Raw genomic sequence first — 17,529 nt, 5'->3', positions numbered from 1 at the left:
CACACACACACACACACACACACACACACACACACACACACACACACACACACACACACACACAGACCGGGGAGGGGGGGGGGGGGGGGAGATGAGCAAAGATTTACGATGAGAATAAAAGGCGGGTTTGACAGTTTGAAGCGTGTTTTCACTGCAGCCGCAGGGTGACCACGACCCGAAACAACTTGCAACTATATTCTATTTACTGTATACCAGACAGAGAAAGGACATCAGCTGCTACGAACAGTAAAGGCTGTCACCTCCGACAGCCAACCATACCCACACAGCTACTATAGATAACCTTTATGATCGCCATAGCGGAAGGAATTTTATCATTGCAGCAGATGTGTGGAAGAGCACCTGCTGAATGAACTGAAGGACATAACTTAGTGATTAACACAGATCTCAGACAAAGAGAGGACCACCCCCAACGGCTTCACCATGACGGTGAGTACAATAGACTGGCTAGTAGTAACTGTACATTTATGTATTTATAAGTCAAATGCTTTGTATGTGCACTTAATTTGTGTGCACAGTAAAATCATCAGTCAGTGTATTATTGTCCATTTGTAACACAGACAAAATACAAATGGAACCAAATTCTCTGTGCTACAAATGGATAATTAACACTGAGGATTTTACTGTATCATGCAAATAAATCAAGTGCGCAATCACATCATTTTGACTTGGTGGGTTGCCCAACACACAACATTTGTTGTTTGCATTTTTTAACATTCTGCAAAGCAAAGCACTGCAAATATTGTTTGGAAAAGCACGACTAGCCTACAAATAAAATGTCTTTGTTATCAAAATGAATAATGTGCACAGCATGCCTGTTTGATTGCACGGATGTGAAGCGTTGTTGATGGGAAAACTAGAACATTTTGAATACAAGGACCTACATTCAATGTTTGTTGTGTTGTTTTCACCAGTTCACGTGCAAAAAGCAACACTCTTTCTTTGCATTTCTCTTAAAAAACAGATTAAATTGAACCAAGAATAGGCGATGTAGCCTGTTTGTTTGATTGATTGATTGAAGACTTTATTAGAAGTTTGCATAGGAAAAGGTACAGTTTCATGACGGTACAGTTCACTGGTACAAGGTCTACTAAAAGGAGATCCATGAAAAGACTAAGCTTATTTCCACAGGAAACCATTTAAGTATCTCATATAACATTGAATGACAGACGAATAGAACACAGTACTGGGGGCACGGTGGTGCAGTGGTTAGCGCTTCGCCTCACAGCTAGAAGGTCCTGGGTTCGATTCCCGCCGGGGGACGCTGTGGGTGCTGGGGGCGTGTTTCTCCCTCCGCGTCATCAGCGCCCACACCCTAGGTGGGGTTGGCGATAGGGCCTTTCTGTGTGGAGTTTGCATGTTCTCCCCGTGTCTCCTAGGGTTGATACCCTCACAAAAACATGCAGTAATCCTGGTACCTCAATAATGCCTCCCCCTGGCCAGCCAGGGCGCTTGATGGAGGGGAAAGGAACTGGTTGGAATAACGTGTTCCTTCCAAGAAAAAAAATGAAAGAACAAAAAAAAGAAAACAGTAAGTCTAACCAAACAGGGGCAGGGGAGGGTAGGGCTGGGCTAGGTTTGTTTTTTTACCAGTTGCGAACGGCTGCTGCCTGTAAGTGGTTTTTCAGGGCAATTTTAAAGGATGCTAGTGATCCACACTCCTTTATGGCCTTCGGTAAGGCTTTCCACATGTGTATTATTCGTTTCATACAAAACTGTTAAAATATCCAAACCAATATATGTATATATGTAACATGACAATATATGAATTTGCATTCATAAAAGATGACAGGGGATAAATTAAGTAATAAGTATTTTATAATGAAGAAAAGCCCCACAAATTAAGGGACTCTAGATTATATGGCATTCCAGTAATTAGGACCATACTGTAAAGCAGTCAAGCTTCTTAACTCTTTCTGTGCGAAAACCGAATAATCTCGGTTCTTTTTTCCATTCCAATACTAATTTCTTAATCTATTTCGCTTACCCTGAGCTGCTAGTAGCGACGTGGGTGGTCCTGGCTCCTCCACCGCCTCCCAACGAGCCATTCTACTTGTCCCGATGATTTATTCCATTGAAAATGGTTTAGAAAAACGTTTAGAGCCCCCCCAAAAAAACGCTGTTTCAGCAAGACGTATTAAGGATTACAAGAACCGACATTATTCGGTTCCTTTAGTAAAATGAATTGATGCCTCCGGTCTAATTTAGCATCCTAGCACAAGGCCGCGATTCTGTGTTTACACGGCCCGTAATGGGAAGAAAAGGCCGCCCACTCCAATAGAAAAACACATCTTTACAGCGGATTTTCTCCGGATTGTGTTCCAAGGCCAGCAGACAAGTTATTTTGGCGGCTGAATAACTTTAGATCGCTCTTCTAAAAAATTATATAGTCGATTGCTAACTGATAGCTAACTTCCTCCGGCTCGCTAGCAAAGCACTCATTCGAGTGAAAAGCCAAGCCAGTTCAGGCTGGCGACCCGGATGTGATAGTGAATGCCTACGGGAGAATGGCTGGCACTCTAGCGGCACCTAGCGGCGCCCGGCAGCTATTGAGTTAAAACATACGTCACCAAAGCGCAAAGCTTTCAAATTCTGAAAACAAATACAATGTTGACAATCTCAGAGTTAAATGAACAAGTCAGGTAAGGTCAGGTTTTTGTAGTAGTAGCCTACAAATGGCACATTCTCAATTCCACAACAAAAACCCAAAGTTTTGGACAAAAAAACGTTTTCCAAAAAATATATTATTTTACCTTTAATCTAAATCTGAAGTCTAAATATAACATCTTCAACTTAAAGATTTGTTTGAACAGTGGGAGCTGTGGGACAATTTGCAATTCCTTGGCGATGTTTGTCTGCCCTTAACTCATCCATTTTTATTACTGAGTGAGGATAAGCTACTGTCAACTTAATAATATGTGGCGCAAAAACATTATTTGTAGCCAAGTCTTTGTCAACAGGCTTTCACTTCTTAGAAAATCGATGGGCTGCATATTCAAATATAGCACACACACACAAACACACCAACAGGTGTAAAACACATAAACACGCACAGCGCGCACGTACGCCCACAGGTGTAAAACACATACACACACGCACACACACAACATAGACCGGACCTTCCGGGGTAAATTTTAGCAAGCCTCTCTCCCTGTTACATAAGCGAGGTGTTAAGCTGTCCTTCTCAGCACAAAGCTGTCAGGGTCGCTGGTGTTCATCCCCAAACAGCTCTAACCCCCAGCAGTCCCTGGCCTGGCAGATATGGCTTACTGAATAATAACGCAGCCTCATTTCAACCTATATACACTGTAATATCCTGTGTTGATTTAAAACCGCATGAACCCTTGCGTCCCTATTTTAGGGTGAACATCAAACATATAATTTTCGAAATGTCTGAGTGTCTGTCTGTCTGTCTGAAACAGCGTTTCTCCTCAGTGGCTGGAGCAATTGATCTGAAATCGCATCACCATATGAACACACCTGACATAACTGTGAAGCCCGTTTGTCACTTTCACAAATCATATGCTGTATATTAGCATTTTTATGGTGTATCTACTATCTATTCTGCATCTAGCATGAGGCATATCTATTCTGCATCTAGCATGAGGCAACATTTTTAACCAGCTCTGTGTGTGTGTGTGTGTGTGTGTGTGTGTGTGTGTGTGTGTGTGTGTGTGTGTGCAGGCAGGCGCGTGTGTGTGCGGGCGGGCTGAGGGGGGGGGGGGGGGGGGGGGGGGGGTTGGGGGGGGGACAGTATCTCTGTAGCCATTAAACGAAACGGGTATGTCTTACATTGATGCTCCTACATATTATCATGCAAGCACCAGTTAAAGTTACTTTCCATCCCTCATATACTGTGTGCACAGTGCACATCCCATAACCCACACACTGCACATCATTTCGGAGCTCATATCTTTGAACGGGTAAGGGCTAGTTCAGTAAAAAAACAGCAGCTTCACATTGCAGCACGTTGTGACATGTTGGGATCTTGTAGATCAGCTATTTTCAGCGAAAAACAGGAAGGGGAACTCTGGGGGACTCCGGTCAACTATATAGGGAGAGGGTTTAAGTGGCTCTGAAAATGTAAAAATGGACTTGTCATCAACAAAGGACTTTGCTGTGCTGTATGTCACTAACGCCACAATGCTCATGCTAATACACATGGTTCAAATATGACCTTTCTCAATCAATTTACAATCTAGACACACTCTCCCAGAGTGACTTACAAGTCAATAAGCAAGGTAAACAAATACATCTAATGCAAAGAGAGTGTAGTGCCTCAGTAAACTAGGATCACAGGTAAACCAAGAACCATAGCACTAGTCTGAACAATATTATACAATCAAAATAATAATCTGTACATTAAAACACCTGTTGTAAATTGGAGGCATATTCTCATAGCTGATGGATAAAAAAACACAAGATACTGTAGGTATAATTTGTTCACATATGAATCAATTATAGGAATGGCATTAAACATTATTGTTGTCAACACACTGTCTAATTTAGTCTTTACATTAAAAACATAGTTCTGACTGGAACTTTAATTGTCAGATCGTTAACCTATATGTTGAGCACCAAACCCAACTTCACTTTCGGGACCGCCTTGACCTTGTGACCATTTTAACGTGCAACGTCATCTCATAAAAGGAAGCACTGTGTTAGATAAACCCAGCCCCACACTGTGCAAACACTTTGTGTGACCTTAATGGCTGCTATTGGAAGTCAACTATCTCACCTTGGCTGGTTTACAGAATTGACATGTGCCTTTACTAGCCAAGGTGTTTACTGCTGGCACGCTAATTCTGCTTGCAAGGATGCCACTGCGCTCCCTCTGACCACCTGGTGTGTTATGCTAGATGTCTAGCCATTTTGTGAAGAAAGGGTCACCCCCCCCCCCCCCCACACACACACACACACACAAGCACAACACTACCCCCTCATCCATTTTATTCAGAAAATAGGGAAGGACCCGTTAAACTGTGCCTCCAATTGGCCAAAATCCCTCTAGCCTATAATATATTTTACAGAGCCACACATAAACAAATACTGCAGCACAATTCATTCACTGAAAATAGGCAACATGAGTTAAATTAAGATTTCACAGTGTAGTTCCTCCATATCTACATTAAACATTCACCATCAGAAACTGGAATTTCACCAAATGTTTGAATTAATTATAAAACTACAGTGCCTATCTCAAATAATGGCCATGGTCTCTATTGGAGCCTGGGTGTGCAATTCTGTTCACAGAACAGTGTTCAAACAAATACATGCCTGGGCTATTATTGGACGTTTTATGATGGCGCAATCTTCAAAGAGTCAGGGAGAGGGAATTCGAGAGTGCTTTATCACTTACTTTATGAGGGGTGAGAGAAAGGAAGGGCAGACTAGAGAATTAATTTATACCCCCATTATACAAGGATGTCGCTTGCCAAAAAAAAGTGTGCTTCTGCTTGTAGCGATCAACTCACACACATACACGTTTTCTGCAACTTATAGATAAAACCTTCTTTTTTTGTTGCCGTTATAACCTTGTCTGTTAACCTAGTGTTATATGCCATGAAAACCCAGATCTAATATTCAAAATATATAAAATGCCAGATGGACTGCATTTATACAGCACATTCCTTCAAAGTGCCACACACACACACACACACACACACACACACACACACACACACACACACACACACACACACACACACACACACACACACACACACACACACACACACACACACACACACACACACACACACACACAATGCAAGGCTCTACTGTTCTGTAGATCCATCGGATAGTGATATTCCCAAATGGATAGCAGTGTTCTATGTTGGGACATAAGCTCCTAAGCTCTGGATGGACCCTTGAATCCCCCCAGGGCCCCTTGGAGGCATACTGTATGGGGCCCCGCAGGGCGTGTGTGTGTGTGTGTGTGTGTGTGTGTGTGTGTGTGTGTGTGTGTGTGTGTGTGTGTGTGTGTGTGTGTGTGTGTGTGTGTGTACGTGCATGCGTGTGTCTGTTTGGTGGACTGTATGTGATCTGCCACAGGATTTCCATTTGGCTGTTATTAACAGATATGTTTATAGCTGTGGTTCACTTGTTGCCAGCATTGGCACCATGACAACGGTCGCCATGACATGTCTGTGACCTGTTCAGTGGTGTAAAATAACTAAAAAATGTAAGTAATGTACTTAAATACAATTTTTAGGTGTTTTTACTTTACTGGAGTGTTTGCAATTTTCAGAGGCAAATATTGTACTTTTACTCCACTGCAATTATTTGAAAACTTTAGTTATAGTACTAGTTACTTTGTAGATTTTGATTATCACACAACATACTGTACATTACCCACTTCAGCCCTATATACATTTAGGCGATTTGAAAACAGACAATCTACAAGCTCACAATGTGTTGCGATGTGACACATTGTGAGCTTGTGAAACGCGACATTCGAACTGCACAATAAGTACTTTCTACTTTCGGTACTTTAAGTACATTTTGATGTCAATATATTGCATACAGTACAATACAATGCAAGAGTATTTCTACATTGCAGTATTGATACTTTTACTTACATTGTCCACCACTGGACCTGTTCCAAACAGCTGTCAGGCATTCCTTTTTGGTCCCTTGTCCCTTGTGTGTCCCTCCCTTTCAGCACAACAAACCAGGAATTCAAACTGTTACATGACACGCGGATTCCCCAAATTGACTTAGGCCACGGACCCCCATATAAGCCTGGCCCAATTGTTTACATAATTGCCATGAGATTGTCTCGCAATTATCTTTGCATAATTACCAGATATAGTTTCCATTCATCTGCATAAAATGAATCCATCAGTTACATAAAGAGTGGCCACACTATTTTAGATTTTGCAGTTGCAATCATGTAATCCACACAATAAAACCACCATATTTACACTTCCAGACCACTTAAATGATTGTATTTCTTTAACAGTGAGGTCACCACCTTTTTCCCCTCAACTCTAAAACTCTTCAAAGCGACGTGTCACAAAGTGATGCATTGTGAACTTGTAGATCTGCAAGTTTCAGTGAATATTCGCCAACATGTTGGGGAGGAATGATAAATCTGATCAGTCCCATCTTTCCATGTCCCCCTGACAGGCCGCCAACAAGCTCCTGGATGAGTTGTGTCACCTGTCGTCCCAATCTCTGATATCACTGGACACGGCGGAACACTTCCAGGTCATCAAACTACTAGGGGCGGGGTCATATGGCAACGTCATGCTGGCCGTGCACAAGAAGAGAGGTGAGGGAGAAACAATATTGTCCACACAACATGGTTCATATTTATTTTACATTCAGCCATCCATCTTCATCCGCTTTATCCGGAGTCACGCAAAGTCACGCTGAAACAAAAGAGTATATGGACACAATATGTCCATATATGGGCATTCCCAGGTGTGGGCTTAATATTGATGGCATCAGGATCTCCATATATGGGCATAACAGGGACAAGGACAGAATTAATTTGCAAGTGTGACTCGCATTGCGACAACCACACTGGTTATCATGAGACTGACACAATATGTCCATATATGGGAATTCCCAGATATGTGCTTAACTCATTTAATGCCACCCTTTCACCACTAGAGGGCGCCCAGTGGCCATAGAAAATCCCATAGAGATATGCTGGTATATGCAGAAGCCCTGCAGCCATGACTTGCCTGAACACTTTCCTTTGTGCATGTACAGGAAGAGGATGAAGTTAGCTTGAAGTTAGCTATTGGCTACCAAGCATTTTAGAAGCCTTATTTTCGTCAACTTAGCCATGATTAAACCTTGCACACCTCATGCATGGGAAAAAAACAGAAGAATGAGCTCTAAAAAATCCATTGGAGTGGATTTGTGCAGTTTGTTCACAGCTTTCAAACAAAAAAATCCGATTGGAAATCCGTTCAGGCATTCTTGAGATAATAGCCATTATGTTTTACATGTTATGTAAACAAACATGGCTGCCCTGTATGTTAGATGGGGTTGTATGGGGGTGGAACATGCAACATCGCGATTGAAATCATGTTCACTAGATTTGATGGGGTCCAAAAAAAAAATTCAAAAAAATGTTTTTCAAAAAAAAAATGATTTTTTTTTTTTTTTTTTTATCCCGAATTTATTCGGGATTGGCACTCTGGGCCCTCATAATAATCCCGAGTAAATTCGGGATAGGCACTCAATGAGTTAATATTGATGACATCAGGGATCTTGGCCATATTTGGAGCGTGACATGAGGCGTGATGCACGCACGCACATGATCTGCAGGTTTTCATACTAAATGCGACCTTACTGCCGCAATAAGTAAGTGACAAATACAACGCTTCTTGCTTCTTGATTCTCTAGGCACTCCCATGGCCCTGAAGTTCTTCCCCCGTCACTCTACGTCTCTGTTCTCCTTCCTGAGGGAGTACAACCTGTCCCTGTCCTTCTGCACCCACCCGTCCCTGACCAGAGCCCTGGGCATCGTCTACTACACCCCTTCACACTACGTCTTTGCTCAGCAAGCCGGCCTCTACGGAGACCTCTTTGAAGTCATTGAGCCAGAGGTAAAACATACATACAGTACATACACTAGGGCACTGTTTCTGAAACCATTTCATTTCAAGGACCCCCAGAGACCCCCATAACTCTGAGAGTGCACAAATGGAACCTGTTTGGTTTGACAGGTCCATTTGGCTCAGCTTGTAAAATAAGCAAAAATAAGATAGCTAATTCTATTTTTGTATTGCAACCTATTTTCATTTTGAATACATGACATTTTGACTTGCCCATTGGTGTGCCTTAGGCTTAGCCACACAAATGTTTGACTATCCAGTCACCTTCTTAGCTCTCCTATACTGTACTATCTGTCTCAATAACGAGTCTGACACAATCCTAGTGGAAGACTGCGACCAATCATTTCATTATTTCTCAAAGTTAATATGTACATCTTCTGTTGGATTTTTTTTAATGGATTTCCCTCTGTTCTCCCCAGGTGGGTATGGAGGAGGGCCGCTGTCAGAGGGTGGTGTCCCAGCTGTGTGGAGCTCTCTCCCACCTCCATTCCCTGGGGTTTGTCCACAGAGACCTCAAACCGGAGAATGTCTTCCTCTGCGACGCTGCCTGCCGCTGGGTCAAACTGGGAGACTTTGGCATGGTGGGTGATTAATAATAGTTTCATTATAGAAGCATAACAAAGGCTAACATCATGGGTGGGATGATGGCACAATAGAGCAGGGGGCATGGCCTTTCACCAAAATATACTGGTGGTCCGGGCACCCTAGGCTGCAATGCCAGTTCGAATCCTGTTCCCCACAACCTTTGCTGCGTGTCACCCCAACGTTCTCTCCCCATTACCTGTCAGTCTACTGTCCTAATAAAGGCATAAAACCTCCAAAATAAAAATGTTATGGCTTAGAGTCTGTGAATATTAGAATAAAACCGAAGGATCTGTAAGTCGAGAATAAAATATGGCAATAGCCAATGAAGCAAATTTTCCTCCTTCATCCTTTGTCCAACTGCAGGTGAAAGCCACAGGAACGCGGGTCCCTGAGGTTTGGTACAGCTCCCCTTACTGCACCCCCGAGGCAGAGGTGGCCAAGGGCAACTCCGACAGCTGGAGCAGCACGGATGACGAGCAGAACGAAGACGAGGAGGCGGAGGAGAAGAAGAAGGAGAAGAAGAAGAGAGTGTGGGCGACGGTGGATCCCAGCACAGACTGCTGGGCGCTGGGCATCCTCGCCTACGCCATGCTCACCGGCGGCCTGCCGTGGGCCGAGACCACGTCCGGCAACCGCTCGTACCAGAAGTACAGCGAGTGGTTCGAGAGCGCCACGGGCCCGGACGACGCCTTGGACGTGTGGGGAGAGGGGAACGTTGTGGACAATAACAAAGACGATCTGAGCGGAGAGGAGCTGGGCAAGAAGGACTCGTCCCAGGCGCCCCCCGCCGCCCCGCAGTTTGCCTGCTTCACCCCGCTGGCCTGCTCCCTGTTCCAGCTGCTCCTGGACCCCCGGCCCAGGCACCGTGGGCGGGCAGAGGACGCGCTGGCCTACCTGGGAGGGGAGTGGATGAGGGAGAACGAGAGGGCACGCCTGGAGGAGGAGGAGAGGCGGGAGAGCCGAGGGGGAGGAGGGGCCATTTGTAACGTGAAAGAGATGGAGGGGAGAGGAGAGAGATGAGATGAGCGGCAGATTATCAACGACATCTTCGTCATTGTTTAATCATCTCTGTTTGATCATCAATAATGTCACTTTGAGCATCATTAATGTGTCCTAACAAACTAGTTTGGTAGCAGTTTATTAATAAGAAAAAGAATAATAAGAAAACTGCCGGGAGAATCAATGTAGAATAAATCCTCTACAGTGACTCAACTGCAACATGCAACAAATGGCCACAGCCACGGGACTTTAATTGTTACCATGAGAAGCACTAAAAGTTTGGATGTTTTTCTTTTTACTAAAAAAAAAAATATTTTACATTTGTAATAGTTTAAAAAAGATTTCCCCTGGACTATATTTATCAACAAAACTGGGCTATCAAACGGCTGCTGGGGATAGCGTAGTAGAATTCTCAACGGTGGAGACATGTGTCCTCAGTTGAAGCGATATGAGTTCTTGTTACAAGAGACCTACTGGCTTACTTGCCTACATCAGCAAGCATAACTATGACTTCTTGAGTATAAATATAGCATCTATATACTACTGTAGGCCTATATAGAATGCGGTCTATGTGGCAGTAGCAGTAGAATATGCCGTACCTACTTTAAGCACACTTTTACACTGTGATGTGTTGTGAGCTTGCCGATTTTGAAACATATTACTTTAGTTAACTCTAGTTTTTCACCTATAATAACATGCCCAGGGTTAAGTTAACTTTTTAAATTCAAGAAAAGTTATATTTTTCACAATAACCATTCCACGTGAATGTTTTTTTAACACTTCTCTACACACTATTAAACAACATTCAAAGCCATAGAGACATAGGTACCGGAAATATATTGGATATAAATAAGAAATGTATTTTATGTAAATAAAATACAGCTTCTGATGATGTATGTACAGGGCGCTAGGATCCTCCAGCATTCCCTTTTCAGCGTTCCTTCCGCATATAATAGAGAAATGCTGTAATGACAGCAGAAGCTGCAAGTGTATAAAACATACTACTAAAGTATGTTACACTGTTTGACAAAAGAATGTAAATACCTTTTTTTTAATGCTTATGCATGTTAACTCTATTCAAAAGCTCTTTGGAGAATGTATGTACTTTTTTTGTTAAAAGGTTTAAGCTATTCTGATGATGCAATAGAGTGTTTGTTCAGTAACAGGGGTCTCTGTGTCTCTCCAGGTCTCTAATAAACAGAAAATAGTACATTTTCGGGTGGGTGGCCAATCTTCAGGCAACCAGGGGAAAGTACCCATTTCAGCTTCAATTTGATAGTATTCCAATTCCAATTTTGTCTGCTTATTTCTTGTGTCATCATTTCCAAATTCATCTGTTTATCATGTGTGCTGTGTGAGTTCTAACTCCTGATTGGATACAATTGGACTTTAAAATGTATTTTTTTCTGTTTAATCTAATGAGTACTATCAAAACATAAAGCGATTCAACGCTCATTTTAAAGTATTTTTAGCACACATTTAGCACAGTTTTATAGCACTATGTTGGCAGCTAAGACAACAGGAGTCTGTGATTTGGTGATTAAAGCCTGATTCATACGTCGGCGGAGTCAACGCACGGTGGTGTTGCGGGTTGAAAATACCAGACCTACAAGCTCATAATGCGTTGTGGATGTGGCCCGTTATGAGGTTATAGGTCGGATCGTTTTTTCATGCGTGCATAAATTATGCATAAGCTGATAGTTTCTTTTCACACTCCTCCAGCACTTACGTAACTAAGCTAACCTTTATTCTGTCACTTTGTAACTCTTATTGTGTATGTTATGTGTATGTTTTAAACTGCATTTTTATTTTTAAACACTGTTCATAAAAATATGTCTTCATGTCGATTGAATACATTTTATTGCGTAATATATAGTAATAGTTTATATTGTAGTAAAATACTGCTAAGCCGTTTCAAAGAATGTGGAATGCACAGTGGAATGTAAACTGAAGCTATGAGATCAAATCAATAAATACAGATTTTCTTTTAACACCTTGATTGGGTCAGTCAGTATTATCATGAAAATGTGATACATGACTTATTGCATTTTGAAGGACATAATGATGGACATGCTTGGACACAGAGTCACAGAGACACTTAAACGCACTTGCAAACACAAGCACGTCCAACACACACACACACACGATCTGACACTAAATTTGACCTGAAGGTCAAGATTCAATTTAGCCCCGAGCAAGCAGGCTGGTTCTATTAGTTCAATGGTAAAAATGTTCTCACTTTTGCAGGAAACCGGGTTCAAATCCAGGATGGAATAGGAAAGTTACATAGTGCAGTTTTAAATACTTAAGCCCTATAGATATACTTTGTCGTACAATAGCGAAAATAACAGCTTTACAAGCACACAACGCATTAAATTGTGTTGTGAGCTTGTACAGTGCATCTGCTTTTTTCTCAATTTTATGATAAAGAAATTAAGGATGATATTATGAAACGATTGACATAAAACGTTGCACGCACAGTCCCAGTAGGCAAGGAAGAAACTATAAAAGTAGTATTTTATTTTATTCAACATTTTTCACACTTTTGAAAGCCAAACACATTGGTTGAATCTGCCGTCTTCAATCATCATCACAAATGGCTTTTTTTCCACACTATATATTGGCAGGAACTGATATACCTTTTTGATATCGGGTGACTGCATAGTATACCGATATTGCATTTTTAAGGCTGATATTGCCGGTATGATGTAATCGTGCACGCTATGGTACAGAGTGTGCTAATTTAAGTTGCCTTTCCGTGTCTGTTTGTTTTAAGCAACTGTTAACGCTGTCCGCCAGCCCAGCGCACATCTGATCTGTCACGCTTCTCATGCCGTGGAAAAGGGAAGTCAGCATGTCATTCTGTAACTGAGACGGGAATTAGGTGAGGGTGTTGGGGTGACAGCATGGGTGAGGTGGGGGGGGGGGGGGGGGAGACAGGGAGAGAAGTTGGCTGAGGAAGTTGGCTAAGATAGAGGGGAGAGAGAGAGTAGGCCTACATGGAAGAAGAAGATGGGGAATAAATAAAGCGACATTCCCACCGGGCACGATAACTATATCGATAACTATATCGTTCACCTTTGTATTATTATTATTATTTTTTTTTAAGATTTGTTTTTGGGCTTTTTATGCCTTTATTTGATAGGATAGTAGACTGACAGGAAATGGGGAGAGAGATGGGGAATGACATGCGGCAAAGGTCGTCCGGATTGGGAATCGAACCGGCGACGCCAGCAGGCATCTTAGCCTAGTATGTGGTATGCGCCTTGACCACTAGGCCAGCGGGCGCCCCCACCTTTGTATTTTTTTAATAGTCTGTGTGAACACTTCCATCCACTTGATGATTTTTAAAACTATCTAACTATTAATTTAGCGAATGTCTGTCCGCCGTCTGTCTGTCGTACTCTGACGTCATACAGTACTCTGACGTCATAGTAATGACATCACAGACTGACCTGGACCGGCCAATGGGCACTCCAACATGGAACGCCATATATGGGCATAAAGATCTGCCCAATGGGCACTACAACATACACCATATGGGCATAAAGATCTGCCCAACGGGTACTCCTACGTTACTTCTGAGACTCCTACATTCAATCCCTCAGATACTGTGCACACACCCCTGTTCATGGATACTTATGAGTTATGACGTTCACTCTACTACATTTCAAAGACAAATTGTGTCCTATTTCAAATAGTGAGAATGTACTGTGAACATCAGCTGCTGTACAAGCTCATAACGCATCGCGATGCAACACATTGTAGATCTACTATTTGCAATATCATTTACTATTTTATTGGTTCTTTTTTCAGGAATATCTCTCTTTTGGGACAATATCAAACTTTTAATACAGCAATGCATTGATATCAACCGATTAAGACCTGAAATCCTAATGGTTTTCTGAAAAACGTATGTTTCTTTATCTGTGGTGCTCAAAGTTTTTAATGTCAAGGACCCCTAGAATTATATATGTATCTGACCACATCTCAAAATATTTTGTTCCAGGGACCCCCCAGAAGCAAAGATTTTAGTTAAATTATTTTGAATATATATTCATAGATTTGCACAAATGTTCATGTTTTTTCAAAAACAGCAGATGTACAAGCTCATAGCTCTATGAGCTTGTATATCTGATATTTTTGAATAGCCAAAGTATAAAAAAATAATGGTTAATGCAATGTATTGATATATTAAAAAAAGCTACTTTCACTTGCAATATGTGCACCAGAGTATCTAGACTTTGACTCAAGTGCTGGGGGTTGAGTATGTGGTCCAACCGTTGCCAACAGGAGAGTGAGTGTAAGACTGAAGAAAGATGAGTGCGAGAGCATGCGGTCCAAGAATGCTCAGCTACTGCTCGGCCTAAATAAAGCTGGATGTGTAAATCACTCATTAATGGGAAGACAAATAAATCGTGCTAATGGCTCTTGTACGTGCCCTGTGAGCCCCTCTCCCTCTGGGACCTTTATGTGGATGGCATGGTGGTGTCTAGGCTTACCACTGTCTAGACCAGGGTTTTTTTAAGTGGGTGACGAGGCACCCTGGGGTGCCGTGATGGCAGTCCAAGGGGTGCCGCCAGATAATTTGATAATATTTGGAATTCCTTTGGACTTAAAAAAATATTTAGCATCATTTTAAACTTGAAGTACAAAGTTATTTTCAGTCAGTTCTAATCAAAATGGCTATTATCTCAACGTTTCCCTCGCAATATAATCGCTAAAATATGGCATAAATATAAGGTGTTGGGAGTGAAAATTATGAATATAATGTAGGGGTGCCTCGGATGAAAAAAATATATATTTATAGGGGTGCCCTGAGCTAAAAACGTTTGGGAACCCCTGGTCTAGACCACGGTGGTTCCTAAACTATTTAGCTTGTGACCCAATTTGATTTGAGCTTGTATGAGCTTGTATTTGAGCTTGATCAGCTATTTATACTATGTTATTATATAACCTATTTTTTATGTAAGTTTGGAGTTTATTTTCTTTACTTTTTTTAATATTTTGTAATAATTAAAAAGCATCGTAGGAAACAAAACAAAAAGGGATATTTACACCCACTTTTTTGGAAACAGTGGTCAAGAAACTGCAATGTGCACTTATACAGACCTCTGCGCGAGCGTGTGTGTGCATGCAATCGTAGCGTGTCTGATCAGAACAGATATATTGGAGTGACACAAATGTACATGCATGTAGCGTATAGATCATCCAATGTTGTGCAATCAGTTGCTGCTATTTTTGGATTTGGCTAAAATGGTCTAGAATGCAATGTGCTTTCCCACTGTATAACAGCATATCATTGCCGTCATGCTAAAACGTCACACAAAAATATCAAAAGTAGCAGATCTGCAAGCTCGAACATCAAGCTTACGTAGATCTGCTAGATCTTTTGCTATTTTTTAATTTAAATCCTTAAAAGTAACAGTTTTGGACTTAATGAGGTTTCTACTCGACAGAGACGATATGCTGTATCAAAATTCATGCCAAGGACCCCCAAATTGACACTAATTAGCCCACGGACCCCCATTTGAATAGTTATGCCAGGGACCCCCAGTTTGACATTCATTAGGCTACGGATCCCCAGTTAATGGTGTTTCTATTTCTGAGATCCCAATTCATGTTGTAAAATCAATGTTAATTTAACTCTGAGTGTGTACAAATGGAAACAAATAGACCCGTTAGGGAGTGTAAGGTTGTACACTCTCTGAGTTCCATTTGGTTCCTAACTATAATTTAGCTGGGAACCCCTTGGAACTCCCTCAAGGACCCCTGGTGGTCCCCAGACCCCACTTTGAGAACCAATGCTATATATACTATATACTCTGTAGCAGTTAAGGGTTTGGTGTCTTGCACACACAAACACAGGCTGAACACAGACTTTCAAATGGCTGATATGTACTGTACAGTATGTAGGGCTGAAGTGGTTAATGTGTGTTTTATAATAATTATCAAAATCTACAAAGTACCTTGTAACTATAGTTTTCAAATAATTGTAGTGGAGTAAAAGTACAATATTTTACTCTGAGATGCAGTGGAGTGGAAGTGTAAAAGTACAGAAAATTGGAAATACTCCTGTAAAGTATGAATACCTCAAAATTAAGGATGGATATTGGCGGATGGGTATTGGCAAGAACCTCACAATACGTATCACGATACTTGGGTCACGCTACGATTGTATCACAATATATTGCAATGTGATACATATTGCGATATATCGAGATTAATCATATCAAGATGAATCACTGGAAGGCGAACTACTATGACATCTAGAGGAGCGGAGTGCCAGGACTGGACTTCTACCATTGGTTTCTATGCACGGGAAGTTGGGAACAGAGTTCCTTGTCTCCAAAAGAATTGCGATACTAACTGGAGTATAGATACAGTATTGGGAAATAAAATATTGCAATATATTTTGCCCATCTCTACTCAAAATTGTACTTAAAATGGTCAAAATAAATGGTGCATTTATATAGCGCTTTTATCAAAGCTTTACATAGAATGTGCATTACATTCACCCATTCACACACACATTCATACACCGATGGCGGAGGAAACCATGCAAGGCACCAACCTACTCACTGGGAGCAACTAGGGGTTCAGAGTCTTGCTCAAGGACTCTTCGACATTAACTCAGAAGGAAGTACCATATTCGAACTGGGAACCCTTCAGGAACCCTTTGTGCTCTAATGACGGTTTCTCTACGCCTGAGCTATGCCGCCCCTTAATTAAGTACAGTACTTGAGTAAATGTACTTTAGTTACTATACACAACAGCTCCCTGAAGCTTATAAGTGCAATATGTCCCCCAGAACGAGCAGGGATTAGACTGTGGGCCAGTGTGGGGGACAAACCCCAGTGTAGGACATGAAGCGTATGGATTGCGGCTTAATGCCACAGCAAACCTGACCTTGGACACTCAGAAAAGTACACATGCTGCTGGGTCATTTAGACATGCTGCTGGGTCAGATTTCCTGTCACCACCTCCAGGATTTATGTAATGAGCAGCATGCATGCATACAATTGTCTGTTTCAATTGTAAGGATTCTTTTCAAACCAGCCAGCCTGGCTGGCGTCCCTATTTTGGGCATGTCAATATACGTGTGGACATTTCTCAACATATTCAAGAAGAACATCAACACATTTCAGAAATATATACAGTATATATTTTTTGAATTCAGAGATTAAACTTGTACATTTTGTAAAAAAAAGATTCAAGTATTAAAGTCTATAAACTCTAGCCAGCAGGTGTGTGCAGACAGGTCGCTCAAAATGAGAGCGAATACCAACATAATTACATTGGGTAATTTTGGCACATTTCTAGGCAAGGGGCGCTACCAACACGTTTAGTT

At 41.7% G+C, this 17,529-nt stretch overlaps 1 protein-coding gene across 1 annotated transcript; it reads left to right on the top strand.

Annotated features, from left to right (window-relative positions):
* Positions 1 to 441: 441 nt before the first annotated feature.
* Positions 442 to 10,199, top strand: LOC308293044 (serine/threonine-protein kinase SBK2; the record flags this gene model as incomplete). Its single annotated transcript, XM_080735474.1, has 5 exons — positions 442 to 447; positions 7,150 to 7,294; positions 8,383 to 8,585; positions 9,014 to 9,175; positions 9,543 to 10,199. 5 exons carry the CDS (start codon positions 442 to 444, stop codon positions 10,197 to 10,199), a joined length of 1,173 nt encoding a protein of 390 aa, XP_080591600.1.
* Between the last annotated feature and the right edge of the window lie 7,330 nt (positions 10,200 to 17,529).

The sequence above is a fragment of the Nannobrachium achirus genome, assembly GCF_963921795.1.
Source record: "Nannobrachium achirus genome assembly, chromosome: 10".
Taxonomy (NCBI): domain Eukaryota; kingdom Metazoa; phylum Chordata; class Actinopteri; order Myctophiformes; family Myctophidae; genus Nannobrachium; species Nannobrachium achirus.
Note: the sequence above shows the minus strand (reverse complement) of the source record. Positions and strands in the feature narration are given on the sequence as shown.